The sequence below is a fragment of the Cebus imitator genome, unplaced genomic scaffold (genome assembly GCF_001604975.1).
Source record: "Cebus imitator isolate Cc_AM_T3 unplaced genomic scaffold, Cebus_imitator-1.0 Scaffold74, whole genome shotgun sequence".
NCBI classification, from domain to species: Eukaryota; Metazoa; Chordata; class Mammalia; order Primates; family Cebidae; genus Cebus; species Cebus imitator.
The window spans coordinates 7,543,359-7,561,171 of NW_016107389.1; the positions used below are offsets into that span (position 1 = coordinate 7,543,359).

Consider the following 17,813-nt stretch of genomic DNA (forward strand, 5'->3'; position numbering starts at 1 on the left):
AAAATTCAGCCACAATCAAGCTAATTGAATGCACAAATGTAATATTTTTCCAGGGCACCTCCAATTTAATGCTTGATGAAATTGTGTCTTTCGCATATATTTACAAAAGCTTTTCTTCATCCACAAATGTCTGCTAAAATTGCTTATAGATGCTGAGATAGCAAATCACTCTTCTAATGTAATGAGATAAGTCATCTCTATAAACTTTGCTTGCTCAAATGTACTCGCATAAAAGAAATCAGGCTACAAGCTTTTTTCAATAAATAGAATGAACAACTAGAACTTGATGGCTATAGCATGTTCTGCCTCATTGCTAAGGGATGTTTAAAATTGCTCGCACTCTGTCTCCGCTTCTCTTTCCTGCAGCAGAGTTTTCATTTTGGTAGTTGATGGAAAAAGGAGGTCAAATAAACTGATGTGGATGAGAAACCAAAGCTGTTTGTCAAAACACAGGGAGAGGTCTGGAGACAGGAGTCGTTTAAAGACTAAAATTGATTTAAAAGATTTCTGTCCCCAAATCATTTTTCTTGCTAAATGTAGCCATTTTGTGAGCCTGGTTTTCCCTGCCTTAGCTATCTTTACTAATAATTTATACCATGGGAACTTCACATACTGGGGAAGATTCATACATACAGCCATTTGTGCATAGCCCAGTAAAACTGGTCTGAAGATCAAGAGTCCATGGAAGTCAAAACCTTTAGGGGTTCACTCATTTGTTTCTAAGTAAGATTTGTCTCTTTTTTTTTTTTTTTTTTTTTTAGACAGAGTTTTGCTCATGTTGTCCACACTGGAGTGCAGTGGCACAATCTCAGTTCACTGCAACCTCCACCTCCGTGGTTCAAGCGATCCTTCTGCCTCAGCCTCCCGAGTAGCTAGGATTACAGGCATGTGCCACCATGCCTGGCTAATTTTTTTTTTTGTATTTGCAGTACAGATGGGGTTTCTCCATGTTGGTCAGGCTGGTCTCAAACTGCCAACCTCAGGTGATCCACCCGCCTCAGCCTCCCAAAGTGCTGGAATTACAGGCATGAGCTACTGCACCCAGCCTGTCTTCTGACTTTTTAATCCGGAAGGCAACTCTGTAGCAAAAGGCCAGATAGGCCATCTCACACATACCTAGGGTCACGATACTGGGCTGTCATGTATGGCTGCTCAGGTGGTACACTGCACAACACCAAGGGAGATACCATTCACATAGACTATAACAGGATGAGTATTCTCTGGGGTTGTATAACATGATGGCCCTGCCCAGCCCCACCAAGGCAGGGAGAAAAAATCATGTTCTGGATCACAGTGTTATAGTGCAGCAAGTTTTCATAGCTACATTGCATCAATTACCTTTTATTCCTCAAAGAACATAATCAAAGTTCTTACCAACTCACAGCTTGCCCGGTGCCCTTTTCCTTCTCTTTGCAAAGTAAAATTGCTGTGGAGAATAGTCAAACCTCCAGATGGTTCTCTTTATTCAAGAAATGGTTTGGACAGCTTGACTGAGGACAGGCTGAAATCCAGAAGAAAATGGGACCAAATTCCAAGCCTGGCTGTGAGTTTCAGAAAACACTGTGCTGCCGTTGCTTTGTACAGACGAAAGACAGTAGACAGTGCTTGAAACAGTTCCCCAAGCACCTTTCCTGTGCTGGCCTGCCGTTTGGATTTTCCCACATACCTGCTTCCCACACACTGTCATGGGTACGGTGGGGACATATGTTTCCCCACATTCACGCCATGGCCTTGCCTTCTCCACACCACTGTTCCCTTTGCAGCCTGAAACACACAGGATTGAGAGGCAACAACGACAAAATATTTCCTGATCTGAAACATTGCTACTGACAGCCTCTGCCCGGCCCTGTCAATTCTGAGTTCAGTATAAGTTGGGATTAATGAGAAAGGTCCTGCTTCTTAGGCAGTTCCTTGAACTCTGCCCCAAGCACACAGAACAGTATATTCTGAGATTTCGGACATCTATTCTAACATGTATAGGCCAGACACATTTGATAAAACACCTGATTTTTGCATAACCTGCTTTTTAAGGACTATCTCAGGGGCCTTACAGGTATGTTATGGGCCACTAGTGACTGAAGAGCCGTGCTCCATCCAAATTTCCAACTAAAGTTTGCCAAAGGGCCAAAATAGCAAGCCAATCAGCTCACAGATGTATTCAGTTTGCTCAATGCCATGTTGTTGCGACTGTTGTTTCCATTGAATTTGAATGTCTCAAGCAAGGCAGGCATTTCCCATTTTCCCCAGACTCCCTACTTCTGTCCAACCTGCCCATTTCATACACTCATTTCCATAGTCCACCTAGTCTCTGCAGACAACTGAGTGGACCCTGCATCAGCCAAGTGCCAAAAATGAGTAGTTGACACATGCTCTTCTGAGGTGAAGGGTGCAAGGGAGTCATTTACTTCCCCTTCCTCCCAGCCCTGCACCCTGCTTAGGGGGAGCACTTGTATCAAAAGGAATCTGCAGGTCCCAGGACCAACAGCCTGGGAACAGCACCTTCACATTTGTGAACACAGACAGATACACAAATATATACACATGCTTATGCAGTCTATCCATGAAAATGTACTGGAAACCAGGTGGCTCCACTGACTGGTACAGGAGAGACATCACTTTCACTGTACAGAAAAGTTTCTGAACTTTTTGACATGTGTACCATTGTATGAGCAACCTGTCATTCATTCCCAGACCCCTAAGATCCTGCATGGAGTGTTTTCTCCCAGCTATAAAACCTCACCTTAGGTTTTAGCATAAGCTCAAATGGTTCATTACTCTGTCACCTTTCTCAATCCTCCCAGTCAAAAGCAATCCCTTCTCCGTGCTTCCCGTCTGCTTGTGTGGGATCTCCTTTGCAAGAATGCTGTAGCATGCCCCACCCTGCCCCACTGCTTTCCCCAGTGTGTGGCTGCCCTGATACTTGCTTTCACCTCATTAACCTGTAGAAAGATAAGCAGATGAAGGGTCCCTCTGGGAACCCTTTTCTCCCCAGTAGGTCCTCTCCTGCCCTGGGCACACACTGCTGCCCAACAGAACTTTCTGTGATAGTGGAAATGCTCCCTGCCTGTGCTGTCCAGATGCACTCGCTGCTGACCACATGTGAATGCTGACCATTCAAAATGTGGGTTGTGTGACTGAGGAACGGAATTTTTTATTTTATTTCATTTAAATATCACTTAAGTAACGACACCCAGATAGGGGCAACCATGCCATACAGCTCAGTCCTAGAACTTTCTCCCCAGAGGGACAGCCTCACCAGCCGAACAGTACAACCCCAAGCATGTTTAATTTTCAAACAATTAAATTGAAAGCAGGGCCACAAAGTACTTGTTTCTAAAGTACAAATTCAGTTTATTCAACTGTTTACGACACAGTACACAGGAGGCAAAGTGTTTCACATCACAGACTTCACTTCCAACTCCTTGGAATGTTCATTTCTTTGGCTTACGGGAGAGACTAGACAGGAAAGCCAGGCAATGCTTAGGCAACTAGAATGAGGGTGGGGGCAGTGCTAAGGTCATCCTCACAGGGCTGGCGATAGGGACTGTTAGTCGCAAGCTGGTTTTCTAGACCTGTTAGCTGGAAGCGTAGGGAGCACCATTCCTGGATGCTCACAGCGCGCCGGGCTTCAGTCGTCTCCACCACACAGGTACAGCAGCGCTTTCTGGTAGTCACCCTTAGTGTCTTGCTGCAAATGGCCCAGGAGAAAAAAGAAACACGGCATCAGAAAAAAGCCCAAAGTAGCAGCTCAACGTTCAATGAGGCCTCTCCCAGGACAAAGAGAAGACTCTGCAGGAGACCTGCAGGAGACCTTGACACAAAGGCCTGAAGGGCCACACCCAGCCCAGTGCCCTAGAACCCTCCGGGAGTATGGCCGGAGGAGGTGCTGGGGAAGACATTCAAGTCTCCTTAGGACTGTGGCATGGAGGGAATGCCAGGTGCTGAAGACTGATAAAGACCAGTGACCAGGGCTGTTCTTACGCAGCAAGGTCCTGCCAACACCCCAACTTTCCTCTCTCATCCTCACCCTTCTACAGAGAACAGGGTACCTTCCTACCTCACTCTACTATGTCCTGCATTCTTAAGGTCAACTGGACATAAGCTGGTGAGATGAGGAACAATTGCTAAGAGTCTAAACAGTCCTTTGACTTTAAAGATGTACCCTAATAAACCTGGCTATAGAAAACCCAGCTCTAACTTCATCTTTGGTAACCATGGGCATGCCCTGGAACATTTCAGGAACTTTTAGAAAGGGGAATTGCAATGGCTGTCTGAAATCCACACAGTGCTACCACTGTGAATGCGGTCACCTCCTTACATGCAAATGTGCCAGCACGCCAAAACAGACAGAGGCTAAATTGATTGGAAAGATGGCAGTGAGTAACTGAAAGTTGTCAGGCCTATCCCAGAGGATTTTCCAAGGAATAAACGCATAACAAACAGTAAAATGTAATTGATCTTCCAAGTCTCTTCGGGATGTCAGCAAGCCTTGCAGGGTCATCGTCATGAATACCAACAATCATTGTAGAGTAACATATGTGAAAAATATAAAACGTCTGCCTGATTCTATAAAGTCCAGGACAAATCACAAATGGTGCTTTCAAAGCAAATCCCTGATGGCTGGTGACCGGCATCTCTTCCCCAGAGAGTTAGAAAACAGAAAATCACCATTCTGTCATCATTCTGCCAGGCCAGCTGCTGGGGCCTGGGGCGCTCTGGATGGCAGGGCAGGCTGACACTGCACCTCAGGCTTACCTGGATGTAATAGTACAGGGACTTGCCGTACTTTCTCTTGAATTCAGACCTAATTTTCAACATGTCCACTTCACTGCGGGAGACCATGATTCTGATCAGGACCTTATCTCGAGTCCCCTTGCCCTGAAAACCAAGTTGATATTCCAAGTTACACACACTGAGAATGTTAGCATTAAAGAAACAGTCTAAAGGTTAAGCATGCCTGATCTGAAAATCTGAAACCTAAAATGCTCCAAATTCCAAAACTTCTTCAGTGCCAACATGATGCCACAATGAAAAATTCCACACACAAGCACTGAACACAAACTGTTTCATGCACAAAATTATCAAAAGCATTGTATAAAATTACCTTTAGGGTATGTGTGTAAGGGTTACATAAAACACAAATGGATCTCACGTTTAGACTTGGGTCCCATCCCTAAAATATTTTATTATATGTATGCAAATATTGCAACATCAAAAATAAGTCTGAAATGCAAAACATTCCTGGTTTCAAGCATTTCAGATACGGGATATCAGGGCACAGTGTACACTACCTGGGTGATGAGTGCACCAAAATCTCAAAAATTACCACTAAAGAACTTTCACGTAATCAAACACCACTTGTTCCCCAAAAACCTATAAGAAAGGAAAGAAAGACAGAGAGAGAGAGAGAGAGAGAGAGAGTGAGAGAGAGAAAAGAGAGAAAAAGAGAAAGGAAGAAAAAAAGAAAGAGAGGCAGGCAGGAAAGAAGGGAGGGAGGGAAGGAGGGAGGAAAGGAGCAAAGGAGGGAAGGAGTGAGGGAGCGAGCAGGGGAGGGAGCGAGAGAGGGAGGGAGGGAACGAGGGAGGAAGCAACAGAAGAAGGGAGTGGGGGAGGGAGGGAGCAAGGGAGGGAGGGAAGGGGGGGAGAGAGCAAGTGAGGGAGGGAGCGATGAAGGGGAGGCAGAAAGAAAAGAAGAAAAAAAAGAAAAGAGAAGAAGAGAAAAGAAAAGAACGAAGAGTATCTGGGAATTCCAAACACACCAGGCTGTAGTCAGCACAGACTCCCACTCTGTGCCATTGTTCAGTAAATGCATACCGAGCACCTACTACCACAAGGCTCACTTCAAGCAGTCTGAGCTTCCATATGCAACAAGAGGTTCCTGACTCTTGCTGGCTTAGAGGGGACATGCCAATACATTTCTATCATCGCTCTGCGCCATTTGAGTGATATGTGCAATAAAGACCACTGAGTCTACTTCCAGAGCATCAGACCAGAGGCACTGAGAGGTGCCATTTGATATGGAACTAAAAGACAGATGGCAGAGGCAGCGCGGACAAGGGAGATGTTCCCGAAGGAAAAGGCAAAAGCCCAGAAGCCAGAAAACACGTGGCACATCTGAGGTGTAGAAAAGGGCATGGGTCTATGGGAAGAAGTGGTTCTTTGAAGGGAGACTTGTGGCGCTGTCTTTGGAGTCTGACAGACCCAGGTTCAAATCTGGCTGTGTAACTTCAAGCAGCTTGAGGCCTTCTGAGCTCCGTCTCCACATTTATAAAGAAGACAATCATGGCCGGGCGCGGTGGCTCACGCCTGTAATCCCAGCACTTTGGGAGGCCGAGGCGGGTGGATCACGAGGTCAAGAGATCGAGACCATCCTGGTCTACATGGTGAAACCCCGTCTCTACTAAAAATACAAAAAAATTAGCTGGGCATGGTTGTGCGTGCCTGTAATCCCAGCTACTCAGGAGGCTGAGGCAGAAGAATTGCCTGAACCCAGGAGGCAGAGGTTGCAGTGAGCCGAGATCACGCCATTGCACTCCAGCCTGGGTAACAAGAGCGAAACTCCTTCTCAAAAAANAAAAAAAAAAAAAAAAAGACAATCATGGAAGCCTCAGACTTGTTCCGCAACGATTTAAGGTGAAACAGTAGCACATGTCTACTGCATAGTGGGTGCTTAATAATTGCTCCCTTCTTCACTTGTCTTGACTCTGGGGCTAACAGGAAGAAATCACCGAGAAACCAGAGCAGGAATCAGATACGATGGCCATGTCACATTTTCTCTCTCCCACAGCACTTGAACACAAATACATGTTCAAGCAGCTGAGAGAAAGAAGACCAATTTGTGGTTCTCTCACGTGTCAAATACAACCACAGCTGACTAATGTGCTCCTTCCCCAAGACTGTGGGGTCCCCTTCCACCATCCATGAGTTGAGGAGACTCAGTTTGGGGCACAAGACAAGAAAAGCTGAGCGTGGGAACATAGCCCCTCAGCCAGCCGCCCTTACCTTCATGGAGTCGTACAGCCGATCAGCAAAATACAGGGGCTTGTTCTGAATGCACTGGACTGTGGAGAGAAGAAAGGGAGTCAGGGCTGCAGCTGCTCTCACCTCTCCCCTGGGCCACAAACCAGAAGTGACCTGATACAATGGAAGCGGGCTGCAAAATGGGACAGGCTAAGGGAATCCTAGAAATCCTCTGCAATATTGAGTTCCACCATGGTTTTAAACCAGGGGACTCTGAGACTTGCAGATCCCAAGAGCACATGTGAGTTTCCTCAACACACCCCCTCTCTTCTCCTGTTCCCTGACTCCTCCCTGACAATAATCTGTTACCAACTTAGGCTTTTACTCAGTTTTATATTCTTAAACCTGTACAATTAAGGCTGTAAAACTATACAATTAAGACTGTAAAACTATACAATTAAACTATAAATTAATTATTTAAATAAATAATTAAAAACTGTAAACCTATACAATTAAGACTGTAAAACAGAAGCCACAGCTCCCAAACACTGGAATTAAGAGGATGGCCACCTGTCACTTCTGCTCCAGCACTGTCCACTGAAAGCTGATGTCTACCAGGAATGGGGGTCATGCTTGCTTACCCAGGTTCAGGAAGGCATTTTCCAGGTCTCCTTTAACCTCCTTCCTGATGCTCTCCAACATGTCATAAGGGCTGTAGCTCTTGTACCTGTCAAATACTGCGGAAAACCAACAGCGAGTTATCAGATCAGAGCCGCTGGTCAAAGCTGTCAATAATCACCCACCTAGTTTTATGCACCATGATTTTTTTCAAAAATTGAGGATGATCATAGCATCCTAGGGAGTTAGAGGTTGCCATGGTGACCAGAGCCGACATCACACGAGTTTGTCCTGGGACAGCCATACCATGCACCTGTCCTGAATGGCATTGCCCAGGCCATGTATTTTGACCATCTCCATCTCCCCTGAATGACACCCATTCCATCTGAAAACCACAGGAAACAGCACAAAGCGTGCAGCAAAGTCCACTACTTCAACAAATATGATGAGAAAAAATGGTCATCAGACAAGAAGGAGCTGCAAGCTACAGCATCAAACGCAGAAACTGTTTGCAAGAGAAAGAATCCAGAATGGAAGAGAAAGGCGAATGTACCTGGTGAGGGAAAACGGGTGAGCCTATGAGAGTGGCAAGTGGAGAGAGGACCTCATTCTGGCAGACTCAACTCCAACATGGACATCCACCCGGCCGCCCCAGAGCCCCAAGGCACTGAGACCCCCTCAGCACAGTGCCCACCTTTCTGCAGGTGGCACACGCTCCGCTCGGTCATGATGCTGATCCACTTGGGAACATCAGTTCCTTTCCTCTTCACTCCAGCATCGTAGAGATCCTACGAGTACAACCAACCAGGAAAAGTTAACTACGCAATCCAGCATAAGGTCATAAAAATTCTCATGCAAAAAAACAAAAAAACGCTATACACTCAAAATGCCCAATGGGGAAGAATGATTATACTACACACATGGGCACAGACGTACTATTTAGACAGTCACAAGCAGTCTTCCTTAGGCACAAATGGATACAGATGAGACTGCAAATAGTTCGTGAGGTCTGTGATTATAGTCTCCTTCCTTGAATAAGAAAGGAAGGACCAAGAGCTTTGATTCATACACAGAAGGACAAGTCAATGTTAATGAGCACATCTGGCCCTCCTCCCTTTGGGCACATTTAGGGGCAGATAAGCTGGTCAACGTTTATTGGACAGCTATGGCCAGGCTCCCATTCCCAAGCTTCTCAGAGACTTAGGGAGTAATGGAGCTGGAAAAGGAGCCCGTCCCATCTCATTTTCAATTTCTGGAAAATTTAGGCGGCATAAGTAGTCCTTAGCAATGGCAGGAAGGACAAGAGGAAGAAAGGCTTACACAAGGGTAGGTATTCATTCCATGATCTTCCACCTTCTGGGAATTGCAAAGCCCAACTTCTATTACTTTATTTAAAAGCCTTCTCTACTGCCTTCTAGAAGTGTTGTATGGAATATACTGAATTTAAAACTAACATGAATTTAAATTAATTTTTTTCTGCAGCTTTTATGACTTACTTTGAGGTAACTGTTGACCTTTGAGTAACAAACACAGTTCATAGCAGTCTGAATAAGCTTAACAAATAGTTCTCCGAGATTATCGAACTAGAACTGGCAAAAGTTTTATTCAGCCAGAAAAGGACAGGTCTCTGCTGGCCTCCTTTTTCCCCCGACCACAATGAGCTGTAAGTCGTCCTGTCCATGGCTGTGTCTTCTCCACTTTCTTCTGCTTCCCACCTGCCTGCCTGGTAAGTGTGCACGGCCACATCACACTCTGCAGAAACTGGTGCTTCCACACAAGCAAAGCCTAAATGAGCATATATGAGTCAGGTATTGACTCTATAAGTAACGCCAGCATTATAAGAGAGTATCTTCTAATAAACATTGCTCTCAGACTACAGTGGGTTCAAAAGATGGCCAGAAATTCTTTGACATTCCTCCCTTCCAAAGGAGGAGCCTAATAATCCCCTCGCAGTGAGTGTTGGCTAGACTCAATGACTCACTTTTAATGAAAAGAGTATGACAGCAGTGCAGGGTGTGACACCTGAGATTAGGTCATAAAAGACGCTGTGGCTTCCTCTTTGCTTTCTCTCAGATTCCTTGCTCTGGAGAGAGCTGGCTGCCATGTTGTGAGGATGCTCAAGCAACCCCATGGAGAGAGGCGTATGTGGACTGAATCAAAGGTCTCCTACCAAACGGTCATGTGAGTGCACAGTCTTGGAAGCAGGTCCTCCCTTTCTCCCCAACCGCAATGAAACAGGAAGCTGTCCGGTCCCTGGCTGTGTCTTCTCCACCTTCTTCTGCTTCCCACCTGCCTGCCTGATTTTTGTGCACGGCCACATCACACTCTGCAGAAGCTGGTGACAGCAGTGCAGGGTGGGACTCCTGAGATTAGGTCGTAAAAGACACTATGGTTTCCTCTTTGCTTTCTCCCAGATTGCCTGCTCTGGGGAAAGCCGGCTGCCATGTTGTGAGGATGCTCAAGCAACCCTACTCAAGAGACCCTGAGCCAGAACCACTGCACTAAACCACTCCTCAATTCCTGACACACAGAAACTGAGAAATAATACATGTTTGTTGTTTTAAGTCACAGAATTTGGAAATCATTTGTTACGCAGGGTTAATTTACTATACAGACTATCCAGAGACTTACCAGAAAACAGAAACTTAAACCAAAAAGCTCAGCACTTACCCGGGCATCTTGGTCAATCAGTTCATAATCAATGACAGAGCCATCCTCTGCTCTTCTGCCCTATGAGGAGGGGAGAAAAGAACTTCAAATCCATTTCTTTGTGTATTTTAAAACTGAAAATGTTTTCTCCCCAGCCCATGTAAGCCATTACTTGATTTTCTAAATAAGTATCCACCTAAGGTTTTTCTTACGTTGAAATCTAGACCAGCCAAGGATGGTAGAATCACTGAGCAAGGAAGTGGATGCCGTGCCTCTCCATCAACAACCCCCTCCTTGGTACCCAGTCCTGGCCTACACACCTTACAGAATCCCTTTCCCCATCCCCCACAAAAAGCTGATGAGATTTAGCTCTTTCCTTCCACAAGCTTGCAATGCAGATGGAAGAATCAGCGGAAACAAATGTACAGCAGCCAGGGAACCTACGGCACTAGGAAGACACGAAATCCAGGAGGAGGAAGAACTCTCAGAGAGCAGAGTCAAAATGGTAATGTCAAGGGTCAGTCAGATGCAGCTAGCCAAGAGGAGAGGGAGAGCCAGACTGCACACGAGGGCCAGCACAGGCGCAGCGGAGCACGCTCCCTGGTAAGTAAGGAGCTGCCCTGTCAGGGCAGAGCTGAGCAGCAGAGAATCCTAGCAGAGAAGATGCAGGGAGGGTATAGAGGACTTTTCCCAGCAGTTAAGAGTTTACAATGGATGCAGCAGAAATGGGGTTTGAACAGGGAAGTAACGTGGTGAAAGTGTGTTTCACAGAGACCCGTGAACGGCGGTACACGGGGGAAGTTGGGGGAAGAGAGGAGAGCCAGGGTGAACAGCACAGGAGCTGTTGCAGTAATGGAGACTGAGCGCGCCAGAGGCGGCATACTGTGTCATTTGTCATCAGGGTTCCCAGAGAAAACAGTCTCTCGTCCCTCCCCTGGCACATAAGCATTAAGTGACACACCAGCCAGAATTAGGGATTCACAGGGGAAGCGCCCTTTCCTTCATGTTAATGTGTTAACATTAGAGATCGGCTCGACAAAGACAACTTCACTCCACACAAAGGACTACATGGGCAAATTCTCCCATGAGAAGTGAACGCAAGAAAAAGAAACAAGAAGGTCACTTCCCACTGGGTCCTGCATGACCACAGAGAGAGGCAAAGTGACCTTCCCTAAGTCATGCGGCCAAGGCCCTGGCATGTAAATCCAGGCCAGGACTTGAGAGCTGCCCAACCCTCCTCTTGCTCCCAAAGTCCACTTGTCCATGAGGTTTAGCAGGATAAGAAATCCTATTATACAAAATTGACAACTCCGCAGTGACAGTGCAAGCCCACTGTGGAAAATGCAGCTGAATTTCTGATGCAGGCACAGGGGATTCAGTTAATTCACTCCAAGTCTAAAATGAGGTATGTGACTTGCCTTGGGAGGAGGCAAGGGCAAAGAAAGAAACTGGGAAACCAACCTTTGCCAGGGCAACCATCAGCTTGCGGAAGTCACCAGATGTATCCGAAATAATGTCCTTCTCCAGATCAGTCTTGTACACTTGGAGAAAAATACATCTGGTTTTATGCTTTCTGCCTGTGAAGCCAACCACCCACTCCAATTTCCCGTTTCCCACTAAGACTCTGAAAAGCAGAACAGCTATGTCAGCTGGATATATCCATTCTTCTTAACCCCCAAAGGACAAAGGATTCACTAGAATAATTTTCACCCTCATGAAATCAAAGCCAGAGTTATTGTCCATGACAAGGGGCAGCCGGGCTAGATCAAATCAGGGATCCTTGGGCTCACCTTTGACCAGTGACCTCTTGTGCAGTTTAAATACTGTCTCCCAGCCCTCCTGACTGTGAATACTCATTCTGAACATCAAAAAAACTGGAGGGCTACATGTACACACACACACACACACACACACACACACACACAATCATGCTTTATTGTCCACTGAGAAAATGCACAAAGGCAGAAACTACTAAGAAATAATGCTTTTGAATAAAATTATATTTCAACAGTCAAAACAGCATCTATATTGAAATACAGTAGCTAGAGAGGAACTGTTATGTTCCTAGTACAAAGAAAAAAATAAATGTGTGAGGTGATGGATATCCCAATGACCCTGACTTGGTACATGTACCAAAATATCACATGTACCCCCAAAATATGTACAACTATGATATATCAACTTTAAAAAGTAAAAGAAAACAGAAATGCAGTAGCAACGTAAGTTGCGCTGTTTATTCCACTCACAGCCTTCTATACTGTTTAGTGTGCACAGGCCGACAGCGGCTTCTTGCTGTGATTCTTCAGTTACCCACAGTCCAGAGTTGGGAACCTTTTGAGCAGAGACTGAACAGCACCCAATAAATGGAATCCATATATAATACTTGCTACTTCTCCTCATCAGATCTTTTTTAAAAATAAATTTTGTTTTCTCTCCTTTCCCTCCTGTCTACCCTTCTTCCAACACAGAAATTTCGGTGGAATGTAATAATCAAAACACCGGCAATGAGGAGGTGAAGGAGAGAAACTTGGGACCACAGCCAACCCCGGTCTGCATGGTCAAGATGGCAGGCACTTCAGCACATCAACAATCCAGGCATCTGAACCCGAGCACTCACCCTGGTGGCCGTGACAGGGTCACAGAAATTGGGCTTAGAGGATGAATCACAGAAATCAAGCTACTCACTTTCCTTATAGACTCTGTTAATTTCCTGCAGCTCCTGGTTGTTTCTTGAGCAGATGATCTCAATGAGGGAGTCCTCATCGGTTCCCAGCCCCTGTGAACCAGGAAGCATGAACATTATCAGGGAAAGGCTTCCCCACCATTAGCCTACTTTTCAGATCTCCACCAACTAAATTGCAAACATGGATTGGGTCTGTTAGCATCCTGCCTTCTACATTCCTACTGAAGAATCTACACTCTGTCCCTTAGCACCAAGTAACGGCATTTTCTGTTCCTTTAAAAAATGCTTCACCAGAGCACAAGATGGTGTAATTGGCATGTCTGAGTTCAACTGTTAATATGTTATTTTAAAAAAAGTAGTGAATGGGAAGAGGCAGCAATAGAGTATGCCAAAACATTAAAAGTGGCAATTGCCTTTTGCTGTGGGTATGTATATAAAGTAACTTTTTCTTATTATTTTTCACCTTCTACAATAACCACCCACTATTTTAAAGATGAGAATTTTCTTTGTTAAACAATCCTTCTCGTTAATTTAAAATAAAGGAAGATACAAATTCTATGTTGTCACTCACAGCCAGCATTGTTAGAGTAAGTCTTTTTACCAGGCAAAGGTATAGAAAAAATTTTTAGATTCACCTCTTTGAAATGTAAAATTGGGTTAATGTTAAAAATTTCATTCCTGTCCTTCCATTTTTGCTTCATAATTATGCATTCTTCAGGCATTTTAGAAAGCAAAAAATAATAATAATAATAATGAAGTGCCAAATAAACCTAGACACCAACACTTTATTAAGGAATAAGAATTTGATGGGCGATGTATTCAAATTTAATATATACACTTTTGAGCATGCCAGATAGCTTGAAAGGACTCAATGAAACATGTATTTCAAAGCTGGCTTCATGATCAAAGTCAAGATTTAGTAATCAGGCTTCTTTAATACTTGTCTTTCCGAATATGGAAATATCACTTTGAACTAAGTAGAATTACAACTGTTTAAAATGTAAATCAATTATAAGGTGTTAATACAATAAGAAACTTACTTATCCACATGAAAAGTGTGTCAGCTATTAATTAAGCTTATTAGAGGTTATATGCCCCTGAAAAAATAGTTTGTATAATATAAGCTAAGCCTCGGGTTAATGGTTAATTTTGAATTTTATTCTTCATCTAATCTTTGAACCAATGGCTCTTCTTTCAGAGTTTTTAATCATGATTTGTAGAGGTTCCAGCAAAGCCAAAAAATTCTCCCCTTGTTAGCAAAAGGTCCATCCAGCATTCTGCACAAGTGTTACTAAATGACTACCGACCATCTTTGAATATTTTTAAGGAGACGCAGTTGTTCAATCTCAAGGATGATAGAAATACAGTCTAAAAATAACACACATTGGGAGAAATGCTATATCCTGACATTGTAGAATTGCAAGACAGGCAGAATAATGTAAGATGTGTTTCCTTCCATCACTGATATACCAGTGTTAACATCTGAGAATTCTAATAGTGGTTTTTACGTCTACATTCAAAGGTGACCTTGGCAATTTCCAAAGCCTGGCCCAAGCTCTCCACAGACTGTCCACAATTCCTAGCACAAGGGCAAATTCTACTGTAACATATGGCAGATTCTGCCACTGGTACTGCCAGAAGTCAAAACAGATTTTTTTTTTTAAAAAGCATAGTTCAGTTAATGTCACTTCAAGCTTTATGGATTTTGGAAGGGTACTCAACTGTGATAGCTAATGGAAGAGCTGGCACAGGGTCAAAGCTTCAACAGTTAAAGCACCTTCTACTGGGCTAGTAACATAGATTACCACAGTGACTGACAGCTCAAAAAGGTCTGTTTCAAGTCACTAATACCTAGTAAGAGATACCAGTAAAGTCACACAAATCATAACTAAATAGATTCTTGACAAAAATAAGATAAACTGATCTGGAGTATGGATGGTCAGAAGAAACCTACGAGAGGCTGACTCATCCCTCCCTCCAAAGGTCCACAGACTCGGCTTTCAGGAGTGCTATTTTTATCAAGGGGGATCATGAAATGTTGTTAACATTTCATCATTCTTAAGGACGTCTTTTCTGCAGTACAGCCTACTTAGGAAACTCAGACAAGTCCGCTCAAATAAACTGAGCACAGCCTGGGCTAAGCTGAGGAACTAAAGGAAGAAAGAGACTTAACAGCAAATCTTAGAGCAGCCCTGAGCTATCAAGTTCAGGGCTCTGGAGATGCCCAGTGTCCGAAGCAGCCTCACTCTTGTGTTCTCTGGGGAAAGGATGACTGAACTGTGACATTAGCTCTGGTGACAGGCTTACAGCTTAGACTGTTCATAATTCAGGAATAATGGCATCAGAGAAAAAACACTCAGACTCAGAATAAAAATCAGACATATGGCTTCCCCCTACAGCAGAGCCTTTACCCATCTTAATCAGCAGAGGGCAGTGTCGGACTGTTCAAAGTGCTGCAGACAGTACGAAAAGGGTCCACATGCGTTGCAGTAGCATGCATTTATGTCTGTGCATCTATTACATTTATATAAAACTTGATGTTTTAGGTATGCACAAAGTTCAGGAGGTTTCCAGTCTAGAATTTTTACTTAATTTAACCTAAAATTCCAGGTTCAAAATAACTTTGCAAAAGAAAAACAAGACAATGTGCAATGAGACTTCACAGTTACCTTCACACGGGTACAATTTGGGTACGATTCATCATCTGAAATTACCCCTTTTGTGCACTATGATGTTCTGAATCTGCCCAAAGTTGAAACAAACAACGGTACTGACAGAGAGAATATGGGAGGAAGAAACACCCACAAAAGGATGGGCAGAATTTGCAAGCTTCACTTAACAAAAGCTATGAGATTTTTTCTTGCCTTAATATCACAACATATCTTTTTAAAGGAGGAAGTGTAATCAAGGAAGTAGTTTTCCCAAATGGTATTCCAATTGCCCAGGTGCTGAGTAGTAGCAGCTGGTAACTGACTTCTCAGCATCATGAAATTTCTTTACAGTCTTAAAACAAGTAATTGAAATATTTTTGGTACAAATCCTGAGACGTATAGCTTCAGTTCATTTTTAAAAAATGGTTCCAAATGAGAATTTAACAAAACTGAAAATCACCAAATTATACTCAGAAAGCTGTAATTCACAAAATTAATAGCAGATTTAACAGAGATGACATCTCATAGGCATTTACCTTCATGGAAGCTTTTAGCTCAGAAGCGTCATACTGAGCAGGTGTCTTCAATAGGCCTAAAATCACCGTCTCCAGGTGGCCAGATAAGGCTGACTTCAGTGCTGATGCAAGTTCCTTCAAGAAAACAGGCAATCATGAGGAAAGTATTTATTTTTTACTTTAAAACTGGTGAGTAAAACAAAAGTAAAAGGGATCTGTTTGTGAAGCAGGTTGTGAGTCTGACCACTCCAGAGTCTTGGGTCAAACGCCATCAACTGCATTCCTTTCAACAGACCCAGATCTCAGAAACATAAACACCAGGCTTTGCTTTAAAGAAATTCCTTAAAATCCTAGTTAATTTTGCCCTCTTCTGTGATCAGTAAAAGGAAACTGGATTCGTATGTGATTCCTCAGAAAGCTGTGAGAGTGAAGGCACTTTGCAATATGCCTGGAAGTGGTAACAGCCTGTGGAATCAGGATGCTTTCTGAGATGAAGGCCTCTGCTAAGGAGGAGGTTTGAGCAGACAGCCTCCTCTTGGGAAGCAGTCCTTGTGGCCTGCTGATATACTGTAAAAAATGTGGGGGCAGCCATTCCAGCAGCAGCTCCTCAAAGTCACCAGAAGGAACCAGATGCCCCAACGCAGTTGGAAGTGAGGTCATGAAACTTGCCTATGCAAAACACTTCATCTAATACTGACAAAATAGCTCTTTGTCCACACCAAACTGAGGCGGTGTTTAACGGAAGTGAGGAGAACTAACACTCCTTAATTGGCCCCCTTGAATTCCCTGCTGCATACAATTTCTTAAGGGTTCCACCGTCACCATGAACACAAAAATTTAAGTCAGAGGTCTGGTCAGCACCCATGTATGTAGACAGACCCCCCAACTCCATGTGGCTTTCAGCGATGGGCTAAACTTACTACAAGTCATGGCTGATGACTGAAACCTCCTACTAAAATAATGTTCTTCTTTTCACTTTTTCCTTTCACTTCTCTTCTTTCTTTCTGTCCTGCTTTCTAAGAACCTACGAAGCTTAGCCCCTAGAGGTACCTGTGGGCTGCGAGACGTGCTTTGCAGCCTGTTTCAGACACCACCATCTTGAATCATTCAAAGATGTCAAAAGTGTTAGAACTGACATGGATCTTAGCACCTGGCCAGAGCCTTTCCCCATCTACTTTCTCCTGCTTTCCGATGTCCTGGGAACACACAGCACTTAGAAGGGGGCTGTCAAAGCAGTACCTCCCAATTATAACACCAGTCTCCCAGTTTGGAACTTTGAGGTTACGTTAACTCCAAACTTAGCCTACCCTTGACACTCCCCTCTACCCATTCTCTGTTCAGACCTCAAATAGCATTTGGGCACCCTACTGACTTCTTCCACTTCTATTCCAAACTCCTTATGGGCATTCAACTTCCTGTTTCTCACAATATCCAGCACAGAGCTTTGCACTTAACAAAAGCTAAACCGAAACTCCAGAAATGTATGATAAATAAAACATAACCATTCCTTGGATATGTTTTATTTAGCATATGGAGAAGCCTCGCATCTGGCGTCTGCTAGAACATGAAAGAATCGTAAAAGCAGCTGTCTCTCCCAGCTTCTCTCCACTCTACTAGCTTGGCCCAGGTTCTTCAAGCTCATCAACTGGGCAGTCGCAGCCCACTTCCCTAAAGAACTCTGTAACACAACTCTTGCTTATTTCACAAACATTCTTCTTCTTTTTTTTTTTTTTTTTT

At 44.0% G+C, this 17,813-nt stretch overlaps 1 protein-coding gene across 1 annotated transcript in view; it reads right to left on the bottom strand.

Moving 5' to 3' along the window:
* Positions 1-3,326: 3,326 nt before the first annotated feature.
* ANXA2 (annexin A2) overlaps positions 3,327-17,813 on the bottom strand; it is a 51,525-nt gene continuing 37,038 nt past the window's right edge. Inside the window, exons 5-13 of the mRNA XM_017531918.2 lie at positions 16,098-16,211; positions 12,913-13,003; positions 11,689-11,768; positions 10,249-10,308; positions 8,273-8,366; positions 7,602-7,697; positions 7,003-7,061; positions 4,756-4,878; positions 3,327-3,688 (exon numbers count right to left, since the gene is read on the bottom strand). Of these exons, the coding sequence (XP_017387407.1) occupies positions 3,629-3,688; positions 4,756-4,878; positions 7,003-7,061; positions 7,602-7,697; positions 8,273-8,366; positions 10,249-10,308; positions 11,689-11,768; positions 12,913-13,003; positions 16,098-16,211 (777 nt within the window). The 3' untranslated portion in view covers positions 3,327-3,628. The remainder of the gene's footprint in view (positions 3,689-4,755; positions 4,879-7,002; positions 7,062-7,601; positions 7,698-8,272; positions 8,367-10,248; positions 10,309-11,688; positions 11,769-12,912; positions 13,004-16,097; positions 16,212-17,813) is intronic.